Raw genomic sequence first — 15834 nt, 5'->3', positions numbered from 1 at the left:
AGACGTATTATGAAATCATAGTTTTCAGAGCCAGTAACGCTGCACGTTAAATCCAGTTAATATTCACTGAGGCCAGCTGAGTGTGCTCTGTCCTGTCGGCCGATTAAACCCATGTGGAGGCTCACGAGTTAAAACCCTCTCTTCCTTTCACACGGCGGAAAGTGAGATTTAATTTCATTTTCAGTTTTTGTATTGTGGTATTTTTAATTTGTCTCATTTTAATCCTTTGATTTCAATAATATCTTTGGATTAGTCCTTGTTTTTGTAATGACTGCTTCATATAATCTCACTTCTTGGGGAAATTATATTTATTAAAATCATTTCAATGTGTTTTTCTCACTGTTTGAGGATTCAGTTTATATTGAATTTAAGTAAACTGTCAGAGAGGAAGTATCTTTGCAGAAAGCAATTCCTCCTCTTGACAAACAGACTCGGTTTTTATTTGTTTGTTTGTTTGTTTTGTGTAATAAGATCTCACAGTTAAATTAAGTTAAGTGATTTCGCTACAGTAGGATTTTCTCAGAAAACGATATAATCTCGCTCATAAAAATGTGGCAGCATCACACCGATAGAAACCATCTGACCGATGACGACAGAGCGCAGAGTGTGTGCGGAGTGGAGGATCTTATTATGCTCCCCTCCTGATTGCGACTGGCTCGGGCCCATCCAGCGCACAAATAACCCGCAGCCGTAACCAAGTCCACCTGTTTATAAACACAAACAGTTATGAACACACACTCCAACCTGTCACATCCCATCACAGGCCGAACACACACCAGCAGCACGCATCGACGGCTTCAGCTGGCCCCCGTGCATGAAGGCTGTTTCCTGTCAGGGTCATGTTGCTCATCCAGGGTGGGGATGGAGCAATAAAACCCGAGGAGGGGGTTTTACACTGCGAGCCATCGGAGGACGATACGTGTCAGAGGAGGAAGTCATTCTGCATCTACGTTACCTCCACAGCACCCGTATGGTTTCTCCTTATTTCTCTTTCTAGACTTTTCCCAGAGTGCTCGGGGGGCCAATCCCGGCGGTGCCTCCTGAGACACAGTAGCCTGTTGTCTGGCCTGGGGTGGGGGGGGGGGCACAGGAATGGTGTTATGAGAAGGCAAAGAACATGTTATGTTAACCTGGGTGGTAAAAGCCTGAACATATTTGGGAAAATGCTCCTTTATACCCTCTCACACCCCCTCGTCTCCTCCTCCAGGTTCTCACCCTCAGCTGCACTAATTCTCCCATCTTTCCTGCGGCTTCGTACTTAAAGGGTCGTTTCACTCAAATTACTTCAAGTGGTACTTAGACGCACAGACGCTTTCTGTTTCGTTTGCCCAGATTATATAATGTCCCTGTCTGAGATGACTGAATGTGCTCAAGACATCTTAAAATCCACCAAAGATTTGATATGTATGATTGTGTTAATATTTGATATATTGATTTACAGTTAAACTATATTTTTCTCTACATCCAGTCTCAAAACTCTAGTGTCTAATGGTTGTTTCACAGTCTGCAGCATCCATCCATCCAATATCGACAGCGTGGGGTTGTAGGGGAGCTGGAACCAATCAGCTGACCCCATTAGGCGCCCAGGTAGCATACAGATGTGGGCCACATCAGGCAATGATGCTGCTCTTCTGGCCCTTTTGTGGACCGGACTAAATGGATGTGAACCCATGTGGGAAATGGTGAATGTGGCCAGAATAGCAACAAAAAAAACAAAACGGGGTATCTTTGGTTGATATGTGGTATAACTGTGGTTTACTTATGGCCTCGATCTGGCATCAGGAGCTGACTGACCAACTGCCATCATCTCACACCGGAAGACAGTGTGATAGTCAGGGCCAAGACAATTTTGCTGTGTGAGCAAGAGGTAGGACGCACAGTGGACAGGTCACAAGTGTAGTTTGTCTCAATCTGCATGTGTTTGGACTGTGGGAGGAGAAAACCCACGCCACAAAGAAAAACTCCACCCAGATTTCAAACAGGGAACCATCTTGCTGTGAGGCCAGAGTGCAAACGTGGGTGGAGGAATGAATATCAAGTAAACATTGAGCTTTCAGATATGCACTGAGGTCCGGACATTTTCCCTGAAATGTCACTGACCTCATTGTGTGTTGCTTGACCTCTAAATGACCTGTGTTCTACGACCAGTTATATAAAACACTGGAGACGATGCTGCTGCTGTGTTTCAGTCTCGTTTGTTGCTGATTCCATTCACCTCAGTTCGGGTGTCAGCAGAAATCTCACATCTTGAAACCTGCAGCTAATAAAACTAAACTACCTGTTCGGCCACTTAAGATCACAGATATTATCATAGGTGTGTTTTTCGCCACCTTGTTGTAAAATCCTTCCCGCTCCCCCGCCGTCCTCTCTCGTTTCATCCATTAGTTACAGTGTATTATCCAGCCACTGTGTCGAGCAGCGTGTCAGCACTCAGACTGAAAGGCTCTCTGTTCCCTGAACTCTCCCGCTTCCATTGTGTTCCTCTGGATGCTTTTCCAAGCTAAGCCTGGCACAGGCCTGGATTTCCGGAGCCCAAAAATGTGAGCCCAGGGAACTGGACTCCTCCGGGAAAGGGGAGCAGCGGGAGACGGAGCGCCACTCTGAAGCAAAACAAACCCGAATATCAGGGGTTTATTTAAAATCTCCTTGTCTTATATTAACAGCACTGCTACAGGCTAGTGATTAGCCACACATGGGTCAGGGGGCTCCTAAGCCTCACTTAATTTCCACTGGATTCCATATTTTGTGTGTTTTATGAGATGCAAACTACAGACGGACTGAATTCTTGCAGCCATTGAAAACACATCATTGACTTTACAACAGCTTTGAGATAATACAGCGTGTTGAGTCCATTTTCCATCATGAAATGCAGCTTTTTGATCGCACACATATGTCGATATCATGTTTTCTGATGCGACTTACAAAGTGCTGAGACCTGCCCAGGTTACTGTAACGTCAACACTGAGCATATGATCTCACTGCGGCCATGTTTGACATTGAGGGATTCATCCGTGTTTGATGTCGTACAGTTGAAATGCCCTGCGCAGGAAGGAAGTGCTCACCCACTGGTCGCCTGTTCCATCTTCAGGAGCTCTATGGGAGGGAGGGAGGATTTCAGTGCAATATTTACAGTGACCTCTTCCTCTCACTGGCCAGGGGCCCATGGGAAAAAACTGGAGAAGACAAACAATGAACAATAGGGTTCAGGGATGAGCAATGGTGCCAGCGCCGCATGTGCCATTACGGGATGTGGATTGCAGAGGGCTGGGGGGTCAGAGCAAGGATCAAGGCACCAGCGGTGTCCCTCAGGAGCGCACCTGGAGCACCTGCTCAGACGGAGCTATTTAAAAACATCAGTGGTTCCTTGCAAAGTGAAAATACTGTCAGCAGAGGCTACAGCGCTTTAAAGGAGCGGTTCTGCAACTTGGGAAATGTGGGGTTTTTCAAGAACTCATAGAATTTTGGTGCGAGTCCAGGCAGTTCTTTTTTTGGTTTCTTTAACATTGTGAGGGCGTTTTTCAACCTTTTTTATAATTTTCCTAGAGAATGAAAATGATAAATTTCAGGCGAATGATATACGATGAATGTGTGAAATTTGGTGAAGCTTGATTAAATTAAAGGGACTGTTGGGCCTTGGCAGAGGTCTGAGATCTACTGAGTACCATAGTAGTTTTTTTAACCGTAATCAGTAACAGGAGGGGAATAAGTCCAATGATCCAATCAGAGCAGGCAGGTGACATTAGACCCCACCTCCCTGAAGGAAAGCAAAGTGCGCCTGAAGCAGCAGAACTCACTTGTGAAGAAACGCCACCGAGACACAGTCATAACGATGTTTTGGACCGCTGCATTATAGGGAAAAGGCTATGCTCTTTGTTTATCTATATTTAAAAGCAAACTTTAAATTTTACTCATGTGGAAAAGTGAATGTTGTACTTTTACTTTCACTTCAGTACATTTCTCTCTATTTATTTGTTCTTTTCCGTGAGTGAAATGTTTGAGTTCTTCCTCCCCCACTGCTGCTCTGCAAACGTGAGGCTGCATCCAGTTATTATGATTTTTCTGTTTCTGTCTGGAAACGGTGCCCAGTCAAAACAACTCTGTGCAGTGAGTGATCCTCCAGAAAAACCACAGCTTGACGTTTTTCAAATATCAGCTTTTGCATGGAGTAAGCAGATGAGATGCAGTATTATGCATGATGATGAGCTGGTAGATGGATTTTATTACCTTTGGAGAAAACCAGGCCAACTGTTTCCCGTTGTTTCCAGTCTTCTAGCTATAGGCTAAGCTAATCAGCTCCTGGCATCACTTTTCCAGTTAAACACGAGAGTTGTCTTCTTCTTTAAATCTTTGGCAAAAACAAAATGTTGGAATATCTCTTGCTATTCTATGTATTTAAAAAAAAAAAAATCATAATTTATTCCCATATGTTTGATGGTCTTATCTCAAGAACATGACACAATAATGAACCAAATTGCTTTCTGATTTGTAGATTCAGAAGTTGGTGTGATGTGTCCTCATGTTCTCATTCATTGGCAGAGGCATGTACCAAAGAGGCAGAGATCAAAATCTCCCAGCGTCATTGGTTTAAGTTGATGTTTACACAGACAAACAGCCCCTGTGTTGCATCAGCATCTGTGCAAACTCCCAAGTCACAGTTTGATCCCTCAATTATCAGATCAGCCTGTGTAATTGGACAATATGGTTTCCCCGGGGACTGGGCCTTGCCTTATCACAGAAATTCTTTCTGCCCTGCACAATTTGGTGAGATAAATGTAATGGTACCAGCGTTCTAGTGTGTGCCTGGGTGGTCCCTGTTGCATTTCTAATGATGCTGCGCCTTTCCCAGAACAAGTGGAAATACCTCTGTGATGCACCGTGAAAAGAGAGACCATGCAGGAAAGAAGCAATGCTCCCACTGGGCCCAAGAATTCTCACACGAGGCCATCCAACACTTCAGAGGAGCGTGCATGCTGAGAAATAACGCTGGTTTTCCTGCGTTTAGTCAAAGGTCGGGTTGCAAATGTTAGGACATCGAAGAAGATGTTCATTTAAATGTACTTCACATTACTTTTTAATAAAGACAGATGTGCTGGATCGAAAACCCCTCACAGCAGTAGTGAAATTTGACCAAATCATGAATCACTCTGTTCAGCTCCATGATATTATGCAATAGTAGGATGTTAGTGTTGCAGAAGCTGAAGATGTATTCCAATCGTTTACAGAAGCAAAAATAGGAAGACAGCAGAATACTCACCCACACTGCAGGTTCGACATTTTAAATTTCACTGAAGTAGAAAGAAAGTCGAGGCAAAACAAAATTACTACTGTCGGCCGAGATTAAATGCAATTATCGGGGACTTGATATTACTTTAAATAATTCCAAATCATAAGAAATTTGTGCAAAAAATACATTGTGATACATTAACATGAAAGATTGTGTGCTATAGTGCAGCTAATGTTATACAAGGGGTGATTGATAAGGTCAAATATAGTAGTCCCCTCTTGCATTTACATATTTAATTTAATTTAATATTTTATTATTGTGTTTCGTTTCGTTTTGTTTTATTTTAATTCGTTTTATTTTAATTTAATTTTATCTTATGCTATTTTATTTTGAAGGCGGTGGCTGGGCTCGAAGCCGGAAGCAGTCAGGGGAAACAGGAAGTGTCCGCCGCAGTCGAACCGCTGTAAACAGTAAGTTTCTCTCCTCTCCGGTGAGATGTTTCTTCTCCTCGGATCATCTGAGCTCAGTAGATGTGATGAAGATGCAGCAGCTTCACATTCAAACGCTTTTTAACGTCACTGCGACCAAGAACCACAGCCGCCGCTCACACTTCCGGTGCAACGAGCTAGCTTGTAGCCTGAGCTAACGTTAGCTGTCAGATTTGTCAACAAGCCGATGTCTCGTCTCTCCACGAGCACCGGTGTGTTGTTTTGTGTGTTTGTCTGTGTCTGTCAACGTGTCTGTGGTTGTTCGGTGTCAGTAGAAACAACTGACAGACGCGCCTGCAGCTGTCGTCATGCACAGTTACCTCTCATGATGTCTGCAGCACCAAACCCCATTTAAATAATTCACATTTAAAGTCCACGTTGCAGCAGATTCTCATATTTATATATTATTTATTATTTATAAGACTTGTCACTCACCGCCAGCTTCCTGTGGGGAATTCGGTTTATTGGAATCACACCAGGCTGTTTTTGTTTAGTATGAAAATTCAATTTAATATCTTATCAAACTACTACTGTTGTCTGTCATCTCTTGTATTAAGTCTCTTGTTTAAAGGTTTATTCGTTGTTCTATTATATTTAGGACTTTACTGTGAATTCTAGTACTTTATTGTGGATCACGTTTTTTTTGGTCTATTTTATGTTTATTACATTCTATTTTAAACTATTATAACTCTTCATACCTGTTTTATTGCTGCTTCGCTCTATGTGCAATGCCCTTGACATGCTGCTGTAACACAATAATTTCCCAATTTGGGATCAATAATGTTCAATCAATCAATCAATCAATCAATCAATCAAGCTGTTACTGGATTTGCAGCTGCTTTACAGATCTCTCTCTTTCCATCGGTTTCTATTTATTTTTTGCTTGTCCTTAATCAGATTCATATAGAGCAACCTAACATTACAACAAAGTTACATTTGACTCACCAGCAAACCTTATTTAAATAATCTGATTACTCTGTGTAACCCACAGATCTATGTTGACACTTGCAGTCACAATTCCTGCAAGTGTACGACATATAAATGAAAAACAAAGACTCTCCCTCTTCACCTTCAGAAACCACACATGTTAACTTTCTCCAATCAGCCACTAACTTAATTAAAAGTATAACACGTCAGCTTGGGAGCTCTGCATCGTGAGAGACTTCAGTAACTACTCACTGCTCGGTGGCATATTTCTGTCTTAACTCCTCCAAACACTGTGCGGTGCTTTTCCAGGAATAATAGATTAGGTAACTCCACTTTAACACAGAAATCAGGATTTCTTGTGCGGCTGCCTGTAAATTAAAGAAACAGAGACAATGAATTGGGCTTAAAACTTTGCTCAGATACTTGGACAAAGTCTAGTGTTTACAGTTACACTAGATGAGCTCATGAATCAGAAAGGCAGCCTTGCATTGATTGGAAGACACTTCGATAAGAATAAACATTATTATTCAGTACGTATAAGAATCAGGTTGTTTATGCGTCACTGATTGTCAATGATTAATTACTGTTTTATACATAATGTCCAATCACCTCAACATTCTATTAAGCAACTTGACTGCAAGTGAAACTGCTTTTTCTTATTGTTGGGGTCAAACTCGGATGATTTGCGCTAAACCAAGTTAGTTGTTTGTTTCATTTACAAACTCTGACTGGACTATTTTCACTTTTAACATTTTGCCTGTCTGTTAATTTAAGGTATATTAAGAGATAGTGATGATATTCCTCACTTTTTCCAAGCACACTGTGTTTCCCTCTCGATAAGTTGTAAGTGACATCGTTAATTCCAATATTTGTTATTCCATTAATCGGAGAAATGAGAAGTGACTCTAGAAATAGATAATGTAATATCTCTATGGTTATGATGTTTTGCTTACAGGTGTTTTATGAAGGAGTTATTGCTTCTTTTCTGCTTTTGAAATCTGCAACAAGGCAGCAGCTAATCATTGTATTATTATTGATTATTTTATGGAATTGATTTGGATTATTAAATATCACAGATCGGTGAAATATGTCGGTTTATAAGTGGAAAGAGAACCTCAAAGAGATGTACTTGACCAACACTTCCAAACCCAAAGATTTGGTTAAATTGAATTCCATGTATTTATTTATAAGAATAAGGATATTGCTTGTTTGCTGTCACGTTTATTCTTAACAATAGTGAAGCTTGAACCTTTGCACGTTTGCCGTTCTTGCTTGAATTGGGTTTTAACTATTCCCCCGTGAGTGGTTTTGAGTTTTCTTAGTTACTTATTCTTAGAAACTTGTTCTTTGACAACAAGAAAATGTAATCATGCTTTTTAGTGGTGAAAACCCCACAGTTAATACAAAACACTTGGGCCGACATCAAACTAATGAAACTAATGAAACTGATTGGATGTAAGATTCTTGTGTTTTTCTGAGCCTCTTTGATCCCTTTTTGTGGGGTTTTGTGAAATATTGTTGTGACACACTTTCTCCAAATAGACATGTCCAGCGTGTGTGTGTGTGTGTGTGTGTGTGTGTGTGTGTGTGTGTGTGTGTGTGTGTGTGTGTGTGTGTGTGTGTGTGTGTGTGTGTGTGTGTGTGTGTGTGTGTGTGTGTGTGTGTGTGTGTGTGCAGCTGATTGATCGTATGAGAGGAACTGATCGACAGGTAGATGACAGGCTGGTGTCACGTCACAGGAATCAGTTGTCATCGAGCTCCTCCATCATTTAAGTTGACATGCATGTTAACAAGTCCTCAGCCTTCCAGTGAAAGTGGACAGAGCTCTGTGTATCTCCTCCTCCTCCTCCTCCTCCTCCTCCTCTCTCCTCCTCCCTAAAGTCAGCACTGCAGCCGGGGGGAAGGAGGGGGCAAGGCTACACTGATCCATTTCCTGCCCCCCTCCCAGGGCTCTAATTGAAAAATTTGGGTGGCCTTGCTTGTTTGTTTTGGTGGAATGTGGTGTTTTTTTTTTTTGTGGCTTTTCCTCACTGCCGCTGCTCCGTTAGACCTCGAGGTGAATCGAGCAACGGGGGTCATACCGAGCCTTGTTTGTGAAGCGGCGCTTCTCCCTCACCCCTGTCAGGCTCTCCACAGTCCGCCCTACCTGGTAGCCCCCCGCCCGCTGACAGGCTTGCTGGGCCACTGGTTTTCACAGTGTGGTTTCTGTGACCCAGTCAGACCTGGACAGTCAGAGAGACTGACAGAGGAGCTTTGGATTTGGAAGTAGACTCATGGAGCCAGCTCATTAAATGCAGGCCCCAGCAAGATTCAGATTTATTTGAACAGTTAGATAATGACACACAAATAAAAGCCGACTACTCAGATAATCAGTTGATAATTACATGAACCAGGGAGGTTTTGTTTTCACACATCTGTTTGTTGTTTGGTTTGTTTTCAAGCAAGATTCTGCAAAAACTACTGGACAGAGTAACGCGAAACTTGGTGGAAGGCTGTGGCGTAGGTCAGGAAAGAAACCATCACATTTAGCTGCGGATCCAGGAATCTTTTATCACTTTCTATAACACCTTTTTTTTACATATTCGCATACTTTCCCAGGGAATAATACATGGATATTGATGAAAAGTCAGGCATGCTAAGGGGTCTGAAATCTATGACTGTGTGCAATTCGGTAAAGGGACTGTTGGGCCTTAGTGGAGATATAAGCTGTACTGAGTGACATTCTACCTTTTTTATGTTTTTTTTTTTTAAACTTTCCTTCCTGCTGTTTATTGGTTGTAGCCTCTTAATTATCATTATTTACTGTTTCTTGCTGTTTTATGCCACGACAAACAGAATAACTCAGGGTTTTAAAGATGTTTCCTTGTGCCCTGGAACACTGTGGCCGGCTTTTGTTTTACAATTCTGTTTGATTTTAGACGATTAAAAGTCAATTGATCAACTAATTGAGCAAATAATCAGATTCATCTATTAGTTGATGCCAGAAATCTCTTTTTATCAACATTGAAAATCTAACCTTGACATGTGAAGATGTTTTCTGAATGTTGTGACTTTTTCACAATTAAATCAAACTGTTTAATCATCGAATCTAAAAAATAAACAATCGATTAATCACTAATCAAAATAATCTGGAAATAGATTAATCCGTTATTCATTTAGTCGCTTGTGGTAATGAATTATTTATCATAAATAGATAAAATGTAATTTTGGGCTCTGGGAACTTGTGATGGATATTTTCCTCTTTTTGATATTTTATAGACGGATAAGTGATTATTTAAAGATATTTGTTATAATCTTCCGTTGCAGCCCAAAGTGAAAGTGCTGATTTGTACTGTAAGCAGCAATGTTTTTATAATTTATAATTGCATGTGACTGTGGAGGGGTTCTCACGCTGGTGCTGTGTTTTTTATGTAAAGCAGTCGGGGCAGCCGTGTTACAGCCTCGCTCACGAGGGTTCAAATCTCTCCGTTCCACCATGTCATTGGGCAGAGCTGCCTGTCTCCACTCGCCTAATCCTCCGAAAACATCTTCCTCCATTTGCAGGCCCATACTCTATATTTCTGTTTATTGTTGGAGGATTTTTATATGGGAAATTGGGGACTTCGCTTCGTTAGTGCCTGAGCACTAAAGCACTTGAGACTGACAAACAAACAAACAGACAGCCCTAAAGATAACAAACCCTGTGGGCAGACATCATGATGGTCGGATAGGGAGCCAGAGGCACACATCTGATCACTCTGACCGTTCGCCCTGTCACGGAAGACTCTCCGTGATCCCTGGGACCGACGGAGAGGAGATGCTGACTCATCGTGGAACAACCCTGGACAGGGCCAGTGGTCGCAGCATCTGTTTTTCAATCCACTGTTGCATTTATTTGAAACGTAATACGGCTGACACATATTATGGTCACTTTTTTGGCTATTGGCCACATCGCCCTCGCCACATCTGAGAGGCCTGAGGTGACGTGGGTGTGCGCGAACACTGTGGAGGATTGTTGAAGGCTCCACCCAGCCTGTGTGATCAGGCCAGTCATCTCAGGCTGGGTCATGTTTGGCCCGCTCTGTGCATTCAGAGGAGTCAGAGGGGATCTTTTGATGGAATTTGGTGTTTGTGTAATGTTGGGGAGCCCTGGGTGAAATGGTGTTAGTGGGGGGGCTGTTGTGAGTATAGCCAGCGTCGAGAGTGAGCCCCTGTGATGGGCGTCGGAGGGGGTTGTGGTTGATGAGCTGTCTAAATGGGTCCCTTTGTGCCCCCTAAACCCATCATCTCTTTCACACACACACACACACTTGCCAATCACTGCCATATGTGAGTTACCTTTGAGCTCAGGGCAGCGTATGATCCAAGGTATGAACGCCTTATTCATGAGTCATGTGGCAGCGTCTGTGTTGATATGGTGAGTCAGGTAAACAGATTCCTATCTGTGTTAAGATGCAGAGAGTTTGCTGAATTTCTTAAATCGATAGCTCACAGTGGTGACGTAGAGAGTGAGGTACAACAATGTTCCCTGACTTGAACCAGGGAAACTAATGACTAAGAGATTTGGATTATCATTCGTCATCAGACGTCATAAATAGTTTATCCAAAGCCTCAATTTACATGAGAGCTGAGCGATATGGCCTAAAATGATATCCAAATGAAAATGTTCTTATCAATCGATATGGATCATCTTTACGATACATTTGTCATTATTTTTTCTGTTTAAAGTTGAAATGTTATGGTTTTAAACTCTTATGAGCAAAGAATGAAAAACAAATCTGAGGCAAATCATTTACATGTTATACCTCCTCCCTGTGTTTGCTGAATGTATAAATATTACATCGATATATTGCTGTTGATGACAATTATATTGAGATAAACATTGATATTATTGCTCAGCCCTAATTTACATTAATGTGGAACCAGGATGAGCAGAAAATCTTCACAACGGAGGAACTGGAATCAGAAAGTGTTCAAGGAATTAGTTTTCATCTCTTGAATAATTTAATTATCAGGTCATCAAGTGTTTCAGTACAATCTGCGGATTAGATTCTTGATTTTGCACAATTCTGTTGTCCAAATTAATTATTTCCAACAAATTGTAATTAAGCAATTGCTAAATTAATTAAGCATGTGTGAGGAGCAACAGTGAAACACATTTAATTGCTATCAACATAATTATTATTTTACATGTGATTTTCCATGTTATTTATTAGACAAATACTCTTACTAAATACATTTTCCGCAGAGTGTCAGAGCTGCTTCATATCATTCAACCTGTAGTAAAACAGTAAATCTGGCATCTGTTACTTTTATTGTCTCTTGACTTTAATTACTGGCAACACAAACTGAACTTTTTATGTGATATCACAGCATGTGTCCAATTACATAAATGCTGTCTCCTGCAGGCTGGTTAACTGCAGCATGCAACACATTTTCTTTAGACACCTGTGAACACCGGCTTGGGGAGAAATATTTAATAATCACAATCTAGATTCTGTCTACGTTATGCTTTAGTCTCCATCCTTGTCATTGTCTCTCTGAATCCTGCAACAACTCCAGCAGCAGCTGAAAACTCTGACGTTCTCAGTGTCTGAATGATCTGATGTATCCTGAACTCTGTCTTCCCTCTTTTGTGAGAAAGAAACCCGTTGCTGCCATCTAGCCCAAACCGTCGAGCACAGCATTTTTTTGGGGGGTGTTCTGTGGTATGTTAAAATGAAATGGTTTCGTATGACAAGAGGATTTGTTTCGAGCTTTAATGAAAAGTCCTTTGCTCCAGCACAGAGCCAAGGAAGGGTTGTCCCGCGTTAGCAGCGCTGCAAGAAGATCCCAAGCCTCAGACTTCCACGGCTACCACACAGATTAGAGCCAGCCCTGCTGTTTGTTAGTCAGCCTCCATGGAAAACAAACATGCCTTCTTAGCCCCATTACCAGAGAGAGAGAGAGGAGGAGAGAGGCTGGAGCTGGAGGGCTGGCAGCATCATGGTTGGAAGAGAATCGAGGATCAGGAAAGGGGCTATATCTGGTTCTGTGTTGTCATTGATTTAATTTAATCTGCAACAACATCCCTTGACACATGATGGACCAAAGTGGGGGGTATTTTATGGGGATCCTCTAATGCCCCCTAGAGGTTAAAACCTTTATCCGTCTTGTGGAAAATGCCGCCTCCCTCGCAAGTTTCCAGGTTTTACTTTTCTTTTGTTTTCCTCCTCGTGCTACTTTAGGGAAAAAGTCATTCACTGTTCGGCCCTGGCTTGTATAAAGTTATAGTTTCTATTACCTCGTTTGCAGGCTATTTGTGATTGTGCGTGACATGAGACTTGTGCAAGAGTGCCCATAGTTTCTGTGTGATTTGGTGTGTGTGTTTGTGCACGTGCGAGTGCGTGTGTGTGTGTGTGTGTGTGTGCGCATGCTGGTGTTATAGAGCAGGGTCTGGGCAGTGTTCCCGTGTCCATGCACAGCCCCCAGAGTAAAGTAAACACAGCGGCTCTTTTCTCATCCCAGCCGTCAGCAGGCTCTCCCCAGGCCCGCGCCAGAGACCACACACCCAGACCACACACACACACACACACACACACACACACACACACACACACACAACAACACACACACACACACACACACACACACACACACACACACACATACATATATATACACACACACACACACTGCCCAGACCTCTCCGCAGATCCTTCCACATACTAGCATACACACAGACCACACAACACCAGCTCGGGCCCCTCGCACGCAACCTAGCTGAGCTGTCATTCTGCCCAGTGTGTATGTGTTAGTGTGTGTGTGGGGGGCAGGCTGGCTATCTGTGTGTTTGTGCACGTGTATTTCCAAGTGGATGACGGGGGAGAGAAACACTCCTGGAAGCAGAATGAGAATCATGCAGAATAAAGAGCGCAGTCCTCTGCCCCTCGCCGCTCCCACTCTAAACATGTGGGATTGATGAGGATATACCAGGCTCTCGTTTAAGGCCTGTTAACCTCTTATCTCCCTCGTGTCAAACCCGTAGCCCCTCCGTTTCCTCTGACAAGCGCAGGGGCAGCAGCAGAAGCAGCAACATGAGGTAAATCCCGCTGGAGTTTTCTCGTTAACTCGGCGATGTCAGGGCGACGGAGGCGGCGCTGGGGGATGGGGGGCTCTGTGGCAGAAAGGTTTCCCAGAAAGGTGGGAGCTTTCTAGGTCAATGCATGTGTTGCAGCCCCTCTGCAGCTCTGCATGCTCCCGTGCTCTTGTGTCAGGATTTTCCTCACATAAATCCCCACAATTTCAAACTTGTTCACGGACACTGAGGGAAAAAATTGGATATTTACTCAGTGCCGCAAGACAAATATTGGTGGGGCGTCGGTGTTTTCATGTGGTTAGTGCTGAAATATATTGACAGTAATTGTGGTAATTAATAAACCCAAAGTTTTGGCTCTTAATTTTACTCCAGCTTTTTAGAATGAATACATTTAAGATGCCTTTTGACGATAGAGACCTTTTTTCCTTTTTATAATAACAGAATTGTATTTTAATGTGAATTTGTAATAGAACATTTTTAAGGCTACATTTCAACGTTATGCAAGTCAAAGTCCCAAACACAATATTTTGACACTGGTGTTTATTTGAGCTCACCGTGTCTAATGAGATGAGACACGGCGCCTCACAATGTGGACAATTGTGTTGAATGTCAGGATGCACCAGTGTCCTGTGGGCTTCGAGCTTAACGACTGGTTGTTTTCTTGGTTAATTGATTGAATTTAATTGTTTAGTCTATCGGATGTCAGAGCGTAGGGAACAATGTCCATCACAGTTTCCAGAGGTCACGTCTTCATCTCCTGTTTGGCCTGAACATCAGTCAAAAACTCCTAAACGCTCCAACGAGACAAAGAAACACGTAGAATTATCATCGTTAAGAAATTGAAACTTGTATTTACACAAAAAGAAAATACTCAGACGAATAGTGGATCGTCTAAATAGGTGCTGATGAATTTTCGGTGAATTCTTTCATCTCTGTTATGAATTTATAAAGGTTTATAAAGTTCACATCCATGCAAGATTAAGCATCGATTTCTAAAATGTTTTCTACTTAAATGTAAGTAAATCAATATACTATATATATAACTAAATTAAAATGAACATAATACTGAACAAAATTAATATTTTATCATTATTGTGATGAGCATTTTTGACTCTTTTATGGACATAACCACTTATTTCCAAAACTCGTAGATTAGTGATGATTCTGCTTCATCAACTTTTTCTTATTCCAGACATTTTACATTTTTTCGACGTCGCACCGGTGTTGTTGAAACTTAAACCCCTGATATTTATAGATGAAAAAACACAAAACAATCACTAAGATTAAAAAAAATGGCCTCGTCTGAGAATAACTAATGATTATTCATGCTGATGCGTAACAGGAATAAAAGACTTGAGTTTGTTTTTCTAAAATCCTTGAATTTGACCACCTGCTCAGCTCATTTCAGTGCAGACGGACCGTCCCTGTTACCTGTGGTCGGCCTGGTGTCACTCATCAAGCTGTCAGCCAATCACAGGACAGGCACGGGAGCCTGACGGAAAACGCCCTGTTCCATCCAGATCTCCGGAGGGAAGCGAGAGAGAGGAGATGTAAATCTATACCGAGACGGATTTTTTGGTATTTAAAACCACAAATGCATCTTTTAAGAAGCACTATTTTATTATGTAATAATATATATATATATCACATTAGAGGCCCTTGCCGGGTGCAGTCCTGTAGAACTCATTAGTGACTTTACAACTGTAAAGAGTTGCCATGAACTTGTTTCAGGTCTGGTGCGTGTGAACTCCTGCATTGTTTGTGGGGAATGTGTTTTGGCCGCGGAGCAGGAGGGCGGAAGCCTCGTTCAAGCTGCCGCAGAGACTCGGGATTGGTCGGCCTTTTCGGGACCTGGCAGTAATTTATTAGCAAACATCTGTGCTGCTGAAATACATCCTTTCATTTTTCTTTTTTTTTCCTCCTCCTCCTCCTCCTCTCATTTGGAATCGTTCCCTCTCGTCCTTTTACGCAGCCCTGACATGAACCAAGTTTCATGGTTGCTCCTTCTTTGGTACCATAAGCTGCACTGTATTGTGTGGGCTTATATGTAATGATGGGGTGGGGGTTGGGGCAAAGGGGGCAAGGGGAGCAGGTTTATTTATTCTTCCCTGTGAGGTTTACATTCTTCCTTTCCTCTC

General features: G+C 42.2%; 1 protein-coding gene across 4 annotated transcripts in view; it reads left to right on the top strand.

Moving 5' to 3' along the window:
• Positions 1 to 5629: 5629 nt before the first annotated feature.
• Positions 5630 to 15834, top strand: part of exoc2 (exocyst complex component 2) — a 41890-nt gene continuing 31685 nt past the window's right edge. Inside the window, exons 1-2 of one of the 4 annotated variants that reach the window (XM_035176621.2) lie at positions 5676 to 5694; positions 15095 to 15274. Coding sequence is in view for 1 of the 4 variants with exons in the window: in XM_035176618.2 (XP_035032509.1) it covers positions 5900 to 5924 (25 nt within the window). In the remaining 3 variants the exon portion in view is untranslated. Of the gene's footprint in view, positions 5695 to 5716; positions 5925 to 15094; positions 15275 to 15834 lie in introns of those variants that run through there. The other 3 variants (XM_035176619.2, XM_035176620.2, XM_035176618.2) reach the window with 3 other exon arrangements.

This window comes from Hippoglossus stenolepis, chromosome 14 (assembly GCF_022539355.2).
Source record: "Hippoglossus stenolepis isolate QCI-W04-F060 chromosome 14, HSTE1.2, whole genome shotgun sequence".
In the NCBI taxonomy this organism is placed as follows: Eukaryota; Metazoa; Chordata; class Actinopteri; order Pleuronectiformes; family Pleuronectidae; genus Hippoglossus; species Hippoglossus stenolepis.
Note: the sequence above shows the minus strand (reverse complement) of the source record. Positions and strands in the feature narration are given on the sequence as shown.